At 34.4% G+C, this 21,410-nt stretch overlaps 1 protein-coding gene across 1 annotated transcript; it reads left to right on the top strand.

Annotated features, from left to right (window-relative positions):
• The first annotated feature begins 17,898 nt into the window (after window positions 1-17,898).
• Window positions 17,899-19,844, top strand: LOC125077157 (zinc finger protein SNAI2). Its single transcript, XM_047688988.1, has 2 exons — window positions 17,899-18,240; window positions 18,418-19,844. Exons 1-2 carry the CDS (start codon window positions 18,072-18,074, stop codon window positions 19,377-19,379), a joined length of 1,131 nt encoding a protein of 376 aa, XP_047544944.1. The 5' UTR covers window positions 17,899-18,071; the 3' UTR covers window positions 19,380-19,844.
• The last annotated feature ends 1,566 nt before the right edge of the window (window positions 19,845-21,410 follow it).

Raw genomic sequence — 21,410 nt, 5'->3', positions numbered from 1 at the left:
AGTGTTCACACCGACTTCTAATTATTGGATTTAAAAAAAAACACAGAAATATTAATTCATGCAGTCAAAAATAAAAAGGATGTTCACTTTTCTATAGGAATAAAACCTCTGCATATAAGCATGTGAATGAAGTTAATAAGCCTTTATTCGGGTGCGTGTTCACGAATGAAACGTCGCGACGATCTCACGGTCGAACCAAGTGTCTACAGTTGACAAACGCGTCGCTCTCTATAGTGATTTCCGATGACACATCTCGACTCTTCAACGCTTATTTGAAACGGGTGACCATATAAATGATAATCTCACTGAGAATGTTATCGTTTTATTATTCACAATAGCTCACTAACTTCCTTTAACTGCAGTCTCTGAAACGCTTTCTATTCTATTGAGGTGATAATAGAATAACCTTGATACGTAACATGACTTGGACCTCTGTGTAACCAAGGATACGTTTTGTTTGAATTTGATATTCTATGTGTCTATAAATCAAAATATTACTAACATAATATGTAAGTGATATATTAAGATATCGAAATTGCAAAGTCAAATAAATACTTTAAAACAAAAATGGTAAAATATAATAAAATAAAACAGTCAATCACGTTAACCTAGAGTAGATTTTGTAAGCCACGCCTGCCTCTGGCGCTGCGCACAATGAGCTCTATTCAAATGCTAAACAAAAAGTTGCTAGATAGACAACAGTACTATATTGAATTAACTCAAAATCGGAACAATGCTTACATCGATATCTCTGCCCACTTTCTTTTGGAGAAAGACAACAAAGTTCCTTCTCAAGAGGATGCTGACAAGCAAGCCGCAAGACAAAGACGATCGACAGCGGTTGCCTGTAGCTCACAAAGGTCAGCGTGGTTCGAGATTACCTTACATCGCTCGCAGCCGCCCGCACACCGCAGGGCCCACTCCGCCGCCGCTCCGTGCTCGTGAGCCACCGACCCGCCGGGCCGCCGCCGCACCTCGCTGAACGCTTTTGTGACTCGGCGACGACGAGCATTATCGCGCGATCTGGGAGCGGAGATGATTCTCATAATGCGTCCAGATAAACCCGCATTGTGTCGTGTGCTCTCTATAACAAGAAGAATACGCCATGAAAGGAGCGCGCAACGCAACAGGTACATGCCCCCGCGATTATCTACTAGTTTAGGTGTAGTGTGGTCGCTTCTTTTGAATGCGTTGCTTCATGAGTAACTACATAAAATTATAAGATGTCACTCTACAAGATCACCGATTATTTATTACATATGCTTTAAAACGCTTTTTATTCTTAATACAAAAACATTAAAAAAACTTATTTCTATAAAGTTTATTAACACAACATAAGCGTTTTATAAACTATATAAATAATTTTATAGACACGCTATTATTTACGACTACAGATAATACTTAACTTTTGAATGGCCGATTAAATCTTCATTCATCAATCAAATGAACTCGATCAGCGATAAATTGCGTCGAGTTAACAAAATAAAACAATATTCGCGAAAAAAGGTAGGTAAGATATCAATTTGAAGACAATCTACAATTCGTTGCCATTCAAGAATAACAGATTTGAAAAAAAGAACAGGCACATTTTTAAATTAAGAATAATATTTTCTTTTATTCTTAAGAAATTGGTTTTTAATTTTATAAAAAGGTAGAGGTTAGGATATTAAGTCAGGGCAAGATGTCAGCGAAAGATAAACATTGTTATTTGCATTGGATGATGAAAAACGAATAAGTTTATATAATATTATCCTTTAAAATTAACGTAATTTTGAGAATTATGTAAATTTTAAAATACTTCAATGCATTATATTACGATGTCAGACTTATTTAAGTAATTTATATCATATTTATTGAGGTTAATTGATTTATATCAACTGTTTAAGCGCTGATAAGCAGCAATTAAGTATGATTAGTTAAGTTGGAAAAATAACGTCTAAAAAAAATATTTACTATATACTTACTATACTTAAGATAATTATTTTGTTATTAGTAGAAAACAATTAAAGTACCTAACAGCCTGTTAAATATATTGCTGGGCTTACGTCTAATCTCACTTTAAGAAGAAGATTTGGAGCTTATTCCACCACACTGCTCTTACATAGAGCGCCAGATTCACGTGTGTCATATTTTCATTTGACACGTGCAGTTTCCTTCACGACGTTATTCTTTACTTACTGAACCCAAGATGAATTATTATAAACACAAACTAATCACATCAATATTCACCGGTGCTTGCCCTGGTTTGAATCTCAAACTTAGAAGTTTCATTTTTTCTTAACACTGGGCTATCTCGGCTCAACATGTGCTAAATAAGGAATCACAGTGATTAAATTATTATAAATGCTAATTACTTACAAAAGAATCATAAAAATGTATTTAAAGTTATTATTATTTTTAAATTTAATATTCAATTTATTAATTAATTCAAATTTTTAAGTTATTACTATTTACTAATTATTTTTTTTATTTTTTATTGAATTTATTTTATTTTTGTTGTATGTTATTACCGTGATCAATTATATTACTGAACTTGTTAATTATAATATTTATTGCTTTATTTAAAAAAAAAAATAATGTGTTCATGTAAAAAAATATATTAATTTTTAAATCACATATAATGTTGTTTATAACAATTAATAACGAAATAGTTAATAGTTGTTGTGTACCCATTAAATTATTACTTGAAACACAATTAGGCTGATGAAAATATGGCTTGTTGTGATTGTGCGCATGCGCCGCGACACGTTTAGTAGCTTGAATTAAACAATCACGGGTGAGTCACAAGACCGGTTGGCTATAAAGACAACTGAAATTATCTTTGTCTAGTTTATTTCACAGACAAAGCGCCATGTCGCTACGATAGAACAATTCGAAATTGTTTTACTTTATTGTTCGGATATATATTATTGTTGATTCACAGCCTTATCTGAGCGCTTATCGGAAATCAACTATCATAGGTCAAACGAACGATGCCTTTGACTCTTTAGGAGTGATCGAGTGAACTTAGACATCATTATTATTTCTACTTCGAAATTTAGATCTTCGCAGATACAAGACATTTTAAATTATAAATTAGATTGAATTTGTTTACAAGAACAGTATTTATTATGACCATAATGAAATATACTGTGCCATTATCTATTTGACGAATTAATTTAAATTTCAATTTAATGATAATGCAAACATTTTAGATAAACGATCTCTATAAAATGACATCATTATCGTTCTCCGCAAACCTCTTCTCTTATATTATAATCTTGCACCGTAATATATAGGACGAGAACATGGAATGTTCACTACAACATACGAGTAGGTATACCTCATCTCTTGTATAATCACGCAATCTCTGCTATATAGATAGGTATGTGTTTATATTCGAAAAGGAGAAAAAAGAAAATATGTACTAAGTTTCAAAAGAAAAATTAACTTCAGAACATATTCGAAAAAAAAATACATATATATAAAAAATGACTGTCTAGTTCTGTATTACTAAAACGCAAATAGTTATTTTATTATTATTAAATTGAACCTGACAGATAATTCTCTTAATACTTTATAAATACACGTTATGTACTTACGCGTTTAATAAAAAATGGTCATTGTTAAAAAAAATTGCGACTGAATATAATAGCATAATTTAATTAATCAATATAGGAACATTTTTTGATTTTGAGATGCTGAAATGATTACCCGGAACTAGTACCGAGTACATGCGAGCAATATCTTCAACATGCAAGCAATTTATGTAATAACTTTATAGGTGTAATAAACAATGGACGTTATTCTAGTAGTATCTTCATTGCAGCTTTGTTCTTTATTCTATTAGCCGCAATGTGTAGTAAGTATAATAAACTAGTAGTTAACTTAATGAAATAAATAATTATGGATGCCTTTAATGTCTTTTTACGTGAATAAGATTCTTACTAAATAGCTAATGAATTTATCGCTACCTTAGTTTTTGATCTTATTAATCTAAATCTTGTATATTATGAACTAGTGCTAGGCCGGTGGCGCTTGGGAATGATTAAATATGACATGCAAATACTGTGTTGCATGTAGGTGTAACCAGCGGTCGGCGAGAAATTATGAGCAGGCGAGCAAGCGGTGGCGGCCCGGGTGCGCGGCTGGCGCGGCGCGGGCGGTGAGTCGCGTTTCTGTTCGCTATACTATTAAATTACAAATACTGACATTATTCAAGTCAGCTTAACTTTAATTGTAGAATTAGCTAACCGATGCTATAATTTCAATGTAATGATTACAAAAGAATAATCAATTTCAATCGTGTTACGGGGATTAATCGCTCTAAAAACTTAATCTACATAAAGTACCTAAACATTTTTTGTTCCTAATTAATAGCATTAATGAGTATAATAGTTATTGAATGATACTTTAATAAAATATTCTTTAATTTTATAATAAGAAGGGATTGCCATCTTTGATTTGGGCCAGTTTGTCCGTTTTTTATATTTTGTTCATTAATTATATCCGCAATCGTATCATTCATTAATTATGATACATTCGCTCCTTTATCTCGTAACATAATTGATGAATGGAAACTTCGAGATAAGATACACCATTAAATGTGGAACAAGTGATGCGGTGAGTTACAGCGAAACATTGATTTCACTGTTTCATCGTCAAACCAACGATGATTGTTAGTTTGCGCAACGACTTACGCTCCTACCTCGATGTCCAATGCGGCCACTCTTTGCAAATCGGTCCAATTATGCAAGTGTCTCGACTAGAAAATGAGATGGCCTGTGCGATATTTGAACTCGATTGATTGAGTTACGTAATCGATGCCGGAAACAATGTTAATGGTGAGTTCGGAGAATGTTGGGATTCGACGGTGCGCTTCGATTGATCAATGCCATCAGTTTTAGTTCATGTAAAGACATAGACATAATTCCAATTTTGTCGGAAGAACGTATATCACAATTATTGAAAACATAAAGAGGAAGGTCAGGAACATGTGGTTTCGATAGTTTGAAATTTGTGAGGGGAGCGTCGTAGAGAGGTCAATGCCCCGTTTAAAGAAAAGGAGGGTTGTCGTCTGTGTGACGTGAAATGTCGCTGCATGTGAGATTCTAAGGGAGGGATTGTCGTCTATATGTGTTCGTAGTCCGGGAAGCGCGCACGCAGGTGATCTCCTTCTGTCGTATATCTCATTTTCTTACTTATATAAGTGTTCTTAAATAAATATTGTTATCCTTATCCTTACGATTTTTATTTTAAGTGTATTCCCATACAAATTGGCAGTGTCGAATTAGAGTAGCGCTTTTAAATAGTAGCAGCTAATTTTGTAGAAATCGCTATAGTATTCAAAAGTAAATTCGTCAGTCTGACTGTTGCTTCATCTAAGCCACTGAACTGATTATAATATGTATCGCAACTGGACATATAGCTGGCCTGGGATCTGGATAAGAATATAACATAACATGTAAAAAATTTAGTATTTCTGGAAAAAAATACGCGGATGGAATCGCAAGAACAGCTAGTAGTGTTTCACTGAAATAATATATTATAAACTTTTACTACTAAGTAAAATATGTATGTTAGAAGAAAATGAATTGTACTTACTAATAGGTTGTACAAATATCAGGTAGTACAAGTGGCTTCGTGTCATTAGGTTCTGCGCTCGGCAGCGGCCGCGCCCGCTGTTGTCTAGAGCAAGCGCCATAATCTTCGCTTCACTACTCTTTATAATCAGAACGTATTGTTTTCAGCTCCATTATGCTGCCGGTGTGTTCATCAGATAAATTTATCTTTCTTGTATAATATGAGAGTTGACTGAGCGTAACAAAAACCATTCCTATCAAATTTTACATATAAATTAAGTTGAATACAACTTGACAGGAATTGATAAAGTTATGTTAAAGCAGACTAAATTCACAAAATTTCCCTAATATGTACTTCGTTGTTTGTGAACATTTGTTATTGTAACGTATTCAATGTCAAACCGAGTCGTTTGTAAAACATAATACTCAAATTGATACTACGTATGGCGAACGCTCAGTTTATCAGCGCAGTCGTTGTACGCGCAGAGATAGGTGAGGGTGACAGTAATTGACAGGTCGGCGAGCACAGGACACTTGACGCACGTGCGAGAAGACTTGGGCCCCCGCACTAAGCAGGATGTCTTTAAATAGACTAAATACCTTTGTGAAGGCATGCCCTCCGAAGGGTGGCGGCATCCGGCTACGATCGCGCACACGATTTGTTTCTAAAGAGGAAACTTATAAATAACTTCTTCAATTATTCAAAACCATTCAACTATAAACACGAAATACTTATTGCGTCTGAGTCAATGCCTACCGGGAGTCGTTTACATCGTTTTACTACCAGACCTTTATCGAGCATCTTGCCGACACACTGTTTCACGGAATGCCCATTGTTTGATTAATAACCATGCACTTCTGACTTTAAAATATGTGGAACAATTCTCAGTGGCGTTGGATGTAAAAATTCTAATCGGAAAAATCATCTTACATTAATATATCAATTAAATATTTTGCATAACGTATAAAACGTATTAGATACTAGAGCACAAACATAATTGATGCACATTGATGCTTTATATTGTAATAAATAATTTACATTCGTCATAGTTTAAAAATACTTAACATAAAAGTACTTTTGTACTCTAGTCATATATATATATATATATATATATATATATATATATATATATATATATAAATACTTATTTAACTTAATGTAAAACGTTTCATTACACGGTTAAGTTAACAAAGATGTTTCATACTCAAGTCACAAAGAAAATCTTAGCTCATTGCGGAGCGACTCGTCGTATTGAGGGCATAAAAGATGTACGACGCAATAAAATCCGGATCATGTGATGGAGATTATTGTACTCGTTCGTGGTCCTTGCACGTGCGTTCAGAGGGTCCCGAGGGCCTCGCATGTAAGTATGTAGTCGTATTATCCAATGGGAACATACCTGCAGAGCGTACAAACAAGTGTTTCCGGTCATACGATAATATCCGGTGTAAAATGTCATGGAATTTCTGTTGGTTATATAATTATGTATATAGTAATAAAAATTTTGAATTTTATTAATTACATATTATATTATATTTATTTTAATTATTATATTTTGTGCACACAGCACACTAGTAGCCGTAAAAATAACAATTTTGTAGCCATTATTGGTAATAAAAAAATATATTCATTCTAAAAACCGGTATTTTAACAAATCGAACGGTTGAAGTGTTGGGTAAGTTCGGTTTTCATGGATTGAATGAGTTAAAGCGCTATCTGCAGGCCCCGCGGCGTCATTCAGCTCCTAGCGAATGCTTACAATAATAACAAGTTCTGCAGGTGACGACTCCGACTCAATAGCGCTGATTACACCTCCATTCAACAATACTGCGCCCTACCTGGACAACCTGTTCCGTATGAATACATTAAAAAATCTCCAATGTGTTAATATCCTATTTAGACACGGTCTTTAATATTTAGAGTGATAAAAAGTAAAAATATAATATGTTTTGTTTCTATCACTTATGATATCTTTACATGTATATTTATAACTGTCGTTGGTCTAGTGGCTCACTTTAAGGCCGCAGTTCACGAGGGCTCGGGTTAAAACTTCGAGTCAATAAAATATATTGTTTTTTTTTTTTAATTGATATTCTCAATAGCTGTCCGGTTGTCTAGAAGTTCATTGTGTTTGTTGTTCCGAGCCTCGAAAAGCACGTAAAACTGTTGGTCTGAACTCTTTCCAGTCTTATCGGATTTGCCATCCAACCAGATTATGCATAGAAAGTACACTTGTGTTGTGTTTGCACATACAATTCAATTCTGCACTTTAATACTGTGTCCTGTGTCCTGAGCAGTAGGCCTCCATGTCCGAAATATTTTTAATGGAGATCATAATTTAAATGGTTGTATCTAAAATAATCTAGTTTTTTATGTATTTGTATACTTCTTAATTCTATATCAACGTACATATATAACTAAAATAAAGGCTTATTTTGATTTACTTGTAAGGACATTAAATAACGACGATGCGTTCAAACAAATGCCCAAGAAAATTAATCATATCATAACCAAAACAAGCTTTAATGTTTTGTTCACCAGACCGAGTTATGTCCAGTCAAGTGGCAATCCGAACGTGAGTTTTAGTCACAACGTATGCTGCACCCAGAGGAACTCCATTGTCTTTCATATCATTAAGGCCATTATATTTGCTTATTGAAGCGTACTTTCTTATTAAACTTTGATCACTGGCTGACGTCTTCATAATGATTTTCAATAATCATTGTTTTACGACTCTCAAACAATAGCATAATCACAATACTAATAACAGCCTTCATTACAAAGCCAAACAGTATCGTAATAAAGATGTGAATGTAAGAAGGAAAGTTGCTGTATCACTTTCAAAGGCCAGGTTAGTAGATTATATTGAATTGTTAAGCCGACATTATGTACTTAAAATATACGAAACCATTTTAATATAAATCATAGCTTTAATAATTATGCGGCATAAACTTTATATTTGTTTTTAAACTCGAAAATTTGCATAGGCATTTAGATAAATTTAGGATAATCATATCACACATGCTTAGTACCTAAAAATAAACAGTCCATAAAACCTCCATAGAGTTCCTCTTCTATGATGGTCATGGAGAAGGTTTGAAGCTTATACCATCAAGCTACTCCAGTTTGGGGTGAAGGAGATACATATGGTAAAATTTCATTCGACCCATCGTCCAGTTAACCAGGTACGGGGAACTGAGTAACACGATAACCCAGCAGCGCTTGTCCGGATTTGATCCCGTGTCCTTCATTTAGGATACACGTGTTCTGATCATTCGAGCATCTCGGCCATACATATATATAATTAAATAATTAAAATTGAAAATGAACATTGTTATACATATGAATATTAGATACATGATAATGCATATTAGTAAACATGTGATTAGGTTACAATCTTGACGTTGTGTTTCTGTGACGTATTTTTATGCAATATGGAAAATAAGACACCTCGATAATGTTTGAATGCACACGTTTGGCATCGATAAATGACTCCTGTTTGTTGTAAGCAAAATATTACATAACCAAACCAAACGTTAAAAAAATGTTATGTAATACATATTTGAATAAATAGGACATGACTATCGATGTAATGAATAATAATAGATGTAATGATGTATAAATACTATGCTCACATTATTTTGAATATTATTTTAGTTTCTATATACTTTAAGTTATAGTCCATAATTATTTCATACAGAAAACATTTTTTTAAGAATAATAATAAAGAATGAATCTAATAAAATCAGGGTTTTTTTAGTTAATACGTTTATCAAAGTAAAACTAATGGAATAAAACTGCTTGATGCTATAATAAAAATGTTAAGAAATAATAACAGTTTGTCAATTCTCAATAAAATAATTTAATTTGATTATATGCATATTCATTTTTAGGTGTAAAATTTTAAAAAGAACAATTTATAACCAATTAACTGACTGTGTCTGACGATATATCACCGAAAGAAAACGTTCGCATCCACATCCAATCACAAAATTAAGTTCAAGACACGTCAACATGATTTACTTTTCTTTAGCGCTAAAAATTCGACGGCCATTAAACAGAACGAGATTTCGACGGAGACGCTGGCCCGTAAAAGTTTCGCAAGACTTGGTCGTAACCCATTTTGATCATAACGTGCCGTGACGCGCGGAGCTTTAACACGGCGAGCGGAGAAAATAGGGAGACGGGCAACACCGAAAACAACAAAGAGGTACTGTTACCATAATGGCACTTTATGATCGCAAACATCGGGCCGCAGACGAACACGACAGCGCCGCGGTCGCAATGCACGAATGTGGTCCGCATTGTTTCCGTATAATGCCGGATCGAGAACCACGTTGAAGCTGCGGACTGGGGTACCCTATGCAATGACCGACTTGATTGAGCTAACATGCACTCACTGTTGTCTTGATTGTTTTATCAATGACATAAATGTGCATTGGAACTATTTTTTAAAACATTACTTCTAATCTACTATTAGATAAAAATAAATAATGTATGTATGTATGTTATTAAAATCGTATATCAAGTGTACGTAAGTAAAGTACTTTATTCGAGCAATTTGTCATAATAATAATAAATAAGAAGATATATTTACTTGTACGATTTCCTTAGATCAATGAAGTTATCGTTTACCGCTATAAATGTTAGAGGTCAAGCTATTCTAAGACAGGAAAGTACTAAGACAAAAGGAATTAGCAGCGTGTAGAAGCCAGCAGGTTCTTGAATTAGTGCAGACCACATAAGCGGTGCTCAGTGGGCGGTCGATAGTATGACACGTATCGACGTTACGTTACACGGGGACCACAGCGTCGCAGCCTCACTGTTCACGCACGCGATCCACTGCACAAACTGACATTGGTCGGATTTACTGCTTCCACGTCGTGCACTAGATGCTCGATCGTGTGGTCCAAGCAACGCAATACACCACGGTTCCTTATCAGCCAACAATAAAACCTGCAAAACAAACACATGTCATTCTCAGATTACTTTACTACTATTGCTTTAAATAAAAGTCAATCGAAATTACTTTATGATAATATAATTACTGTCTAAGATATCTAAATAAATTCAATGCAGAAAAATTAAGATATTTTTCAGGTTTAAAAATGATCAAAAGTAAAAACATGTTAAACACAGTGAATTCTTGTATTTCTTAAACAAAATAAAATTTTATTTTCTTATATTTTGATATTACGTACCTAAATTTGGTCTAAATATGAATAAAATAGTTTGAATTCTTAAACATTGATATTATAATACAAAATATTGTTTTCTTATATTTAATATTACACATATAGGTACCTAAGTTTGGCGTAACTATTGTTTTTGTTTTATGTCGGTATTTAATGTGTTACTTAATATTTCGTCAGCCTTTACTGCGAATATACGAGCATGTTTGTGTTTCTGAATAATTCGATAAGGCACACGAATATATATTTATAGTTGATTTTTAGAATGTGCAATTGTAGACAGCCGCGCGTGGGCCAGGTGCAGGAATCTCTGTCGTCGCTGCGCACGCGCACCCTCACTGCGCTTTTAATAAATTTCAATACATAAAAAATGTCTATGAAAAGCTGACGACGCCAAATAAACCGGTGCCGGTGTTCGGGTGCAGCTATGCAGCGCTCCTCTGGCGCAGATAGGTCGCCCTCTGCGAACAAAACACCGTTTGCTGGGTGTGCAAACAAGTTTTGATTAAATGAAAAGGTGTCCCGGAACGGGTGTGCCGCAGTTTGCTTTAAGTAATTATGGTTTATTCGATATCTAGTTGACGCTACATATTATTTAAATAGAATAGATACGTTAGACAATGAAAGATTAGGTATTATTATTCAGATTGTTTCTGAAGGTCTAAATATAGAACTGAGAGCGGGTAGGTCCGTTTCGAACGTTTGTTATTTTGTTTTACTATTATATGTACCTACTAGATTCGCACAATGGTACAATACTGATTAAGGTTGAATCACTTCAACCTTAATCAGTATTCAAAATTGCGGAAAACATTTATGAATTCGCGTGTATCAAACAAATTTCATTCTGCTCTTCTTTCCACAAAAATAATAATTATTGTTGACAAGGTTAATAGCTAACAAACATCAGTATAAGGAACTGAACTCCTTCGTCTCCTAAAATATTTACACATAGATACTATAAAATATACATAATACAGATGGTGTAAGGAGTCTAGGTTTCTTTGGCATTCTTAAGACAATATTGTGTCCTCGTAAGTCAATTTTACACTAAAATAGTTCAATTGATATGTTAAATAGTCATCGTACTCCAAATGTTGGATATTTTTAGTTCGCTTTTTCTAGCGATTTTGTTTTATACTAATATTTTATATGTTTACGGCATAATTCGACATTTTTGCCTTTGGTTCTTTGAACTATCTAACTTTAAACTAGCAAAATAACAGTCTGATTTTAAAAAAAGTTCATTGATAAAAGTTATAGATTTTATAAGATCACTGTACGATCCAACGACAACAGAATACACTTATCGTCTTTGACAAATGATATTCGATTGACATAGGTAATATAAGCCGAATAACAAAAATATTTGGTAAACAATAAATAATGACAGGAATCATTACATATTATGATGATATTATTGATTTACAATTTGAACTATTAAATAATTTGTCTCATAAAATGCGGAACTAAAAGAAACACAAAAAAAATCAAAACCGTTACCCGTCATTTACGCTTGCTTTAATCCTATAGCAAGCCCAAGCAATCAACTTGTTCGGTCCTGCTCTGGCGCAGTGATGCAGCTGCCCTGACACCAACCCCAGGTTTCTCCCTTCTTACCTTTGCACTATACATACTTTTTTTAGTTACCTTTTGACGCAAAAAAATATACGAATAACGGAAAAATTAAAAAAATAATATTTAAATGTGGGAACGGAGATATCGGTGTTTCCCTACACTTCTTTTAGGACAATTGTAAAAAAAACCGTTTGCGTACATTATAATCGCAATAAATTGCAATAAAAAACATTGTACGTGTTTACCTATTATAAAATGCCGTTATTATTATACGTCCAGTGATCAAATCTAGTGCAAATATAATGCATCTTATGAAATATTACTTATTATATCTAACTAATATTGTACTTTTTATCTAAAGTAATAAATCTCATATCACTTAGAATAAACAACAAAACTAAAAAATAATCCTAGTTTTCATAAAAGTTAAAAACTATCTGGTGTTTTGTAGATTTTATTCAAAAACAATCATTATGTAATAATAATCTTGAGCATCATATATTTTCGTTTCTATAACACATGCATGTGTCTCGACACTGTCATATTTTAATTCTGTTTGATGCACAACATGTAATAAATAACAGCAGAATCAAAATACGCCGAGTACATAATTATTTCTTTTAGGCTCAATAATAATATTCTTCAAATTATACCAAAACTCGTATGACAAAAAAGTGAATAAGCAACTAGGACTTAAATTTATGGTAAGGTCTAAAATATGTGCATTTAATTATTGTCCCCTATACCTAAATACTAAATAGTATGTAAGTGGTGTTGAGGAGCGTATGCGCAATGAGTATATTAGTGCGTATGTAAGGAGGCCAGGGGAATGCGCGACTTGCGCGAGGGTGAAAGGTGGCCGGTGACGCACCGGCCGCGCTCTATAGCGTGTGCCGAAATCTCAGCTGTTACTGCCTGTACCTACAGGATGTCCTTATTTGACATTTAAATAAAAAAAAAAAACATATTTTACAAAAATAAAAATATATTATTGATTTATTATGTTTAATTCTTCTAATTTTATAATAAATCTCGAATTGTGTCATGTACAACTGTCGAACTTAAAATTAAAAAATGTTTATAATACATACATATATCCAAAACCTATTTATTATAAAATATTCATAAAATTTAATATGCTTTAGTTATTTTAATTACCTAATTTTATATTAAGATCATACTCAATTAAAAAATATTTATACTTTTAAATTCTGATCATCGCTAAAAATAGCACCCGTATAATCTTATTCAATCCATCTGTATTAAAAGTGTTTATAAAAGCGTTGAATGGCCCTGTGTGCTTTATATAGAACTATACAGCTATGCCATTATTTAAAATTAAACTACTCACCTACCTGCAAGGTTTAGTTTGACAAATCAAAACGGTGTAAGTCAAACATTTTTCAGGCTTAAAATTGAACTTAAATAACGTTGTTTGTACTAAAAACATTAATAAATTTCAGTCATATGCTACTAAATAGTAAAGTTTATTTTCGTATATCAATTTCAAAATAGGGTAAATGTAATATCAAGGGCTCACATATCAAACATCATTGTTAGTTTACCCGGGTACGTCGCTTACATCATTTTACTCTGCATGCTCATAACAATGAATGGGGGAGACCCTAATCCAGTCGCTTACTTTCAAAAGGTACTTTGTTGAATTAAATCATATGAAACGCTCGGCAGGTACGTCGTTTCGTGTCGAGAGGTTAGGTCGATGCAGATGTGCGATTCGGGTACAGACATGTGATTCTGCACGCGCAGCCAGCTGCCGGCATAGCTGTGCACTGATTCAATTCAATGCAGTGACGACGCTCATGGGTGCCTATATTGCTTTGTGTAGCATTTTATGTACGAAGGTAAACTTAACAAACAATGATACAGATACGCATCAACAATAGGTGATAGGTAGACGCAGCTCAGGTGCGCCGTGATCTAACGATCGACACATTTCAACTGCAATTCATTTAAAAAATTATATAATTACGAAATTATATAGGTACGTCTTGTATTTTTAGCTCTGGTAAAATAAGCAAACAACAAAATACCTAATCAAAATACTTACACTGATCGGAATTTCTCATCATTTGTAATTTTACTTTGCATATATTTACGAATTGCAATTCAATAAAATATCTGGTAGGTACATAGGTATACGTGTGGTTTACAAAACAATGTACAACATAGTTACAAAACACATTTTAAAATATGTAGTGCGTCTCAACAGTGATTTTATTCCTATCGAGTAATGTATGCGACGAATTAACCGCCAATTGTGTGACATTGAGAGCGGGCTGGCATATAGCGCACCACCTGCCCGCGGCGCCCCTGTCCATCGCTATTTCCGCCATAGCGCACGGCCCCTGTGCCGGCGCAGCTCGTGCCGCGACCGTTACGCACGCGCCCCGGCCCCCGCGCTCGCGCACCTGGTCGACGCAGCCGCCGCAAACACCCTCCCCGCCCTCTACACCCGTCCTGCGATGACAATCCATTTGACACCAATCGACGCCTCCTAATTATCATATTATCGATAATTTATATTCATAATAAAGCTATATCGCACTAACTAGATTATTTATTTACTAACTTTAATAATGTACACGATTAAATTATTATTATTATTTGAGTTAATTACTCAAAATAGTCTTTAAGTAAATTATAATTATAATTAATCAATGAATAATTATCATTATTAAGTGATCACTATAAATTATTATTAATTAGACATTTATTGTAAACAAATAAAAAAATAACTATGTCGTTTCTTGAATCAATGTGTAGGTATGATTGCTACGCAATGTAAGTACCTTTAGTTTCAAATTTAAAATATTGATTATGTTTCCTTATATAACTTTTATAATGGATAAGGTGTTATCATCGATGTCATTCATTTAAATACTTAAGTACCTATTTACATTTGTTTACAGTTTTGTTTGAGTTCCTGAGAAATGTTTACGTTTCCCAGGCCTAAATAACGATATCAATTCATTCATAAGGGCTGCGCTATGAGATATTTAAGTAATGACTATCGATGACATGAGTAAATAAAACTAATTGCTTTGTTTTGCTATCGTTCCGTAATTAGTTAAAAGTAATCGGTCAGCTGAGACAGTTATCACTTGTAAATTATTTTATACATTGATTACAATAATTGACCGCCGATCAAGGTGATTAGTCACAGATGTGCATAAATCGAAGAATTGATGTGCATGCGCGTGACGATCCCTTGACACAATTACAGCTTGAGTCATGGTACAATTTCACAACACAAGATCCTCGTCATCATGATGTGGATTATCAGTATTTATATGAACGTTGATCTTGTAGAATAGGCAACTAAAGGTTTGTCATGTTCCTTTGTGTAAAGCTATAGGTACATAACACCACTAACATCGAGCAACGATAACAGTCACTGTGGTTGCAAATATATCCTTTAAAATGCAAAAATTAAAATAATATTCAGTAGGTACCTACCTGTACTATATAACTACGATAAACACGTTCTGTGAGAAAACCTAAATTGCCCAGGGAACATGGTCTGTGGGAAATAACATTGGACGACAAACAACAATGAAAGACTTATGGTCGTTATACTTCCGTGTTACGGTGGGGTTAGGGACGGGCCAGTCTGATTTGATAATAAAACAAGGATACGAATCTTTTAAAAACGTGTTCGCAGTCCTTCCCGTTATCGAGAAAGTAAAGTTTTTAAATTAATTATTTTATTAGGTATAACTATCCGATTCTGCAATTGCAATATCTATTCTCTATTATTAATAAAATTTTCAAAATAGTTAAAATATAAATAATGGTTTGATGAATGGAATTTGGATTTAACATATTAATTCAACACTATAAGATGCTGATTCAAAAGTGCTTATATGAGCCTTCTTGAATAAATAATATTTTATGTAGGTATTTATTTAGCGACGTGTAGTGAGATTATAAGATTATAAACATTGTAGCTCGTTACATTGATATTTAGTACTTAGGAAGATTATATTATTTAGAATAAGTAATGGATTGTCTAAATTGTCTGCGTTTTCGTGTCTGCATAACGAAATTGAGAACAAAACCTACTATTCAAGCAGGCTTTACGGGCATTTTTGAAATATCATTTTACAGATTTATACTATATCCAATATTACCTACTACCGGTCCGGATGTAGATTCTATCAAGAAGAGCCCATAAGAAACACAAAAGTTGCGCTAAAACTACCCAATATGCTAGAAAACCTAGCACCTGTACCTAATAGTGCTACTATTTTCGATTATAGTCCTTAGTCATAATATTATAGGATATAGGTAGACGTAAATTGTACTGACTTAATTCAATATTCTACAAGGCAATCGGTCCGAGAGTACCGACAGTACGTACTAAGTAAGTTATCTACGTTTGTATCAGTTATTTTAATAGATCTAGATAGGCAAGTATGCAAAGAAGGAATGTAGCTCACAGTCATTGAGTATTCAAGTGACACGTACATGTGTTATTTGAAACGTCTAATAAACTGCTGATTGAGTCTATTCGTTATGAAGCACTTGTCGATCATTGTAAACCATTAATCATGAGTACTAGAAATTAATTGAATTATTATATAAAATTCTAACGAATAAGCATTTTTAGCTTTACAATACAATACACCCAATATAGTATAAGGATAGTTTTAGAACTACTTATTTTTCTATAAGTACTAAATACTCGTATTTAGATTTCTATTAAAATATAATTTACTAAACAATAGAATTTGATATATATACCTTTACCTACCTACTGATACGTATGTAATTATATTTAACTGTTATATTTTGTATAAGAACGAATTAATCTTTAATCAAGTAAAAATAAGGAAATGAAATTCATGACACAATTAATCAGAAAAGGGAATGATGAATCTGCTATTTATGGAGGACAAGGTCTGCGCACTCGTCTATTATATATTTATTAGTCGTTACTAATGTGTCACCTTCCACTCGTACGAATCTATAACATCTTCCTTTTTAGTAAAGTAGGTCAAATATAATGCTGTTTCTATACATTCAGGTATAACAGCCATACCTATATCTTTCACATGTATATATTCATTATGTAACGAATTCGTTAAATCTATTTTGTTAAAAGTGTATGAAATAAGAAAAGGTGGTTTGATTTACAGTACGACCAGTTTGAATTTAAATAATAATCGCGACGAGACGGTTCGCTCGCAATTATTATTAGACTGACGGGACCGTTTCACAAAGATGTATAGCTCAGTTCAAAGGTGCTTAACCCCAAGAGTTGCGCAAAAAATTAGATCGCTGGCTAAGACGACGACGGTTTCAACCGGAACGGTGCTGAAGCTGGGCATATCGCACTGAGAACGATGCGGCCGGGTGCGGAGGCGCAGGTGCCGCCGCCGCCCCGCTCCGCGCCGCGCCCCTATTGGCCGGAGCCCCGCGCCCTCCGCCGATTGGGTACGGCGCACGTGCGCGGCCTACCCGCCGCCACCTGGCCGCCGTTGACGGGGAGCGCATAAAAGCTGCGGTCTTCCCTCACCGCACCACTTCGAGTTCCGGACGTCGACGAGAGCACGTGTACGTCACTTACGTCCCGAACACAACATTACTACGACTCCGACGCAAAATTATAGTGATCGATGAATGGACTGTTTATAACCTTTTAGTGAATTTGTGAAAACTTGAAACGATTTTGTTGTTTAATATATTAAGTTAAGTGTTTGTGAAAAATTGTGCAAGATGCTCGTGGAAGATTCGCAGACTGCTAGAGCATTGTTATCGAAAAAATATGCGCACTGTCCGCTGAAGAAGCGGCCGGTGCTGGTTCGGGAGGAGCGTCCAGCGACGCCGCCCACTACACCGCCTCACCCCGCCCACTTAGCTACGCGACTTTATTACGATTATCATTGTAAGTACAATATTATTAATATTCTTTTTATATAAAAATATACAAACCTCAGTCTTTAATATAACACTTACATGTTGATGAAAATTTTTTAAGAAGCTTAAATATTAACAGTGGCAAACAAACTGATTTCTATTTTTAATACCACTTAAATTAATTATCCTTTTTTTTTGTTACCAGGTGAAACAGAAAACGATGAACCGGAAAATCTCAGCACAAAGCCGGAAGACTTGTCTAGAACTGGCAACTACCCCAGCAAAGCAACTTCACCTATTGCCACAGCAATAATAAAAGCTGAACCAAAAGAATGGCCTCAGCAACAGCTAGAATACCTTGCAGCTTGTCGCGCTCGTTTAGAACCTATGCCCACCGAACTCGCACGGCCGACACCTCAATATGCATATCTGCCAACACTCTACCCTGCATACCCTATGGAAGAACTATACTCTGCTGCGCCATCTCTTTCTCCTCCTACGCATCCACAACTTTACGCTAGGTACTCGCCAGCCTCACCACCTTCCTCTATTTCGCCACCACCTTGCCCAGAAGACCTTCGATCTCCCGGTTCAGTGTCCTCTGATTCTGGAGTTTCTGTATCTGCTCCGCGCCGTCCACGCTATCAGTGCCCGGATTGTGCGAAATCTTATTCGACGTACTCTGGACTTTCGAAACATCAACAGTATCATTGTGCTGCAGCAGAAGGAAGTCTCGCGAGAAAATCATTTAGCTGCAAGTATTGCGCTAAAGTATATACATCACTGGGCGCCTTGAAGATGCACATCAGAACTCATACTTTGCCGTGCAAATGTCATTTATGTGGAAAGGCTTTCTCGAGACCCTGGTTGTTACAGGGACACATTCGAACCCATACTGGTGAAAAACCGTTTTCTTGCCATCATTGCCGTCGTGCATTCGCTGATAGATCTAATTTACGTGCACATTTACAAACTCACTCAGACGTTAAGAAATACTCGTGCACCGGGTGTGGTAAGACCTTTTCGCGCATGTCGTTGTTAAGTAAACATTTAGAGGGAGGATGTGGCGCGCCCGGTACGTCTCCGTACGAGTATCGCGGTGAAACTCTCCCAACGACGCACGCGCATCAACAACATCCGCCACCTGCGACGGTTCATGCTTATTGAAAGACTGAACACCATAATATCCTCGATCTCGAATACTCTAGATTAAGATCAACAACTAGCACTCACTCTTGTAATATAACTGTTAATTTAAAATAAATTATTTTTATAAATATATAAAGAAAATAACGTTTGCATATTATGTTTAAGCATTCAAGCTATGTTACTTTGTGCTTCATAACGGACCAATGTATAATAAGATACCTAGTTGTAAGTTAGATTAAGCTCGTTTAGTCGCTCTGTTTGCGGCATCGCTAGTCATGTGGCATTTGCCGAGTGTAATACACTTAGATGCATATATTCATATCCTAAGCCATGTACAAAGTGCCTTAATTATAGATGATTAATATATTCGTAAAAATTATAAGTTTGTATGTTAGGGATTTATTATTTAATAAGATTTATAAGCACAAAACTATTCATGAGGCTGTAAAATTATAAAAATGTTGCCAATTTGCGTTCCTCCTCCGTTACCTCCGTAAGCAGAAAATAAAAAATAATTTAAAATTATATTCGATCTATTATTTGAAACCACTTTCCTTTCTATTTTTCATAATAAAGTAGCATCATTTAATTACTAGAATGATAAAATTGCGAAAATAAATAAAAAATAACACAAAGATTTCGATTTTGTTGCTACGATACCTAAATAAACACATTAATCCTAAAAAAAAGAATTAAAAAGTCTGCTTATTTGTTTGTACATAGTGTCTTTGTAAGCATCTTAATAAATAGTAAGGTAGCCTATTCACCAATGAAAGAATTATTTAAAAAAAATATTATGGTCCTTCAAATCAAATCTAAATCTCTAATATATCACGAGATATGAATATACAATCGACGGTGACGTCGACAGTGGCAATATCAATAGTCAGTCCCATAAACCTTGACTTTCGGTAACGAAGATGTTTTGATCGTACTAAATTTCACAATATTAACAACGTCTGATACATGTTAAAAGTACAAACTTAAAAGTCATTTCATTTTATGGTAAGTAGAGTAATGAGATATTTTCATTTAATGATAAACGTAATTTTAAAATATAGGTACATAGGTAAGTCTATGACTGATACAATAGAATTAAACAATAACTATGGATAATTTTGCTTCTGTGACATATTATATTATATCACATATTTGAAAATAACGATTTTTATCAATATGGAGATTATTATCATAATATCATAAACTACTTAGAAAGTGGTCCAATAAGATAAAAATCTTTTCTGTATTAACCTTTAACCCTGTCAAGCAAGTGCACGTTTCTCTAAGTTAAGATATTTTACCATTGAATAAAGTTTTAATCGAATTCAGTATTTAGATATAATCTCAAAAAATATGTAATATCTATTTCGCATTTAAAGATAAAAATCAAATAAAAAATTCTATTTGTTTGTGATAGCGCTCTACTCGATATTTAAAAGCGGACATTACCACACAACATTTTCGTCGTTTGTCCATTGATTGAAAAGCATTATAAAAACGCACTGGCTACCGCTAGTGTGTTACCGTTGCATGAATCGATGCTAACAGTCAGCAAATATTCACATCAGCCTACTCAAGTGCCAATTAGACAGAGCCGGTGAAGTTGCTTAGAGAGCGCACGTGCGCATGCGAGCAACGCGACTCGTAGTGATTGGTCTCCAGCGACACCCGCCGGCGGCGCGGCGCGTGCGCTGCGTTCGCGCGTTGCGTCCAATCCAACACATTCTAATTAATTAATTCTGTTCCTATTTGCATCGTGATTATCTAATCCAAGATTGACTACCGATATGCCGTACCAATTAGACTGCACACTTAATAGTCTAATAAAATGTTGAACTTTTCTATTACACTAATATCGATCATTTCAATATAAGATAAGATAAGGCAAACTGGTTTCGATATTAATGTGACCTTGTTATTGATTTCTTTTGTTATTATAAGATTTAATTACCGAGACACATTTACAAATCTTGGTTAATTTACTGTGATTGTAATGTAGGCTTTTTAATGAATGTTACTGCAATTATTCTTATTAGAAACTGTCTTTCA

Source organism: Vanessa atalanta, chromosome 3 (genome assembly GCF_905147765.1).
Source record: "Vanessa atalanta chromosome 3, ilVanAtal1.2, whole genome shotgun sequence".
NCBI lineage: Eukaryota > Metazoa > Arthropoda > Insecta > Lepidoptera > Nymphalidae > Vanessa > Vanessa atalanta.
Note: the sequence above shows the minus strand (reverse complement) of the source record. Positions and strands in the feature narration are given on the sequence as shown.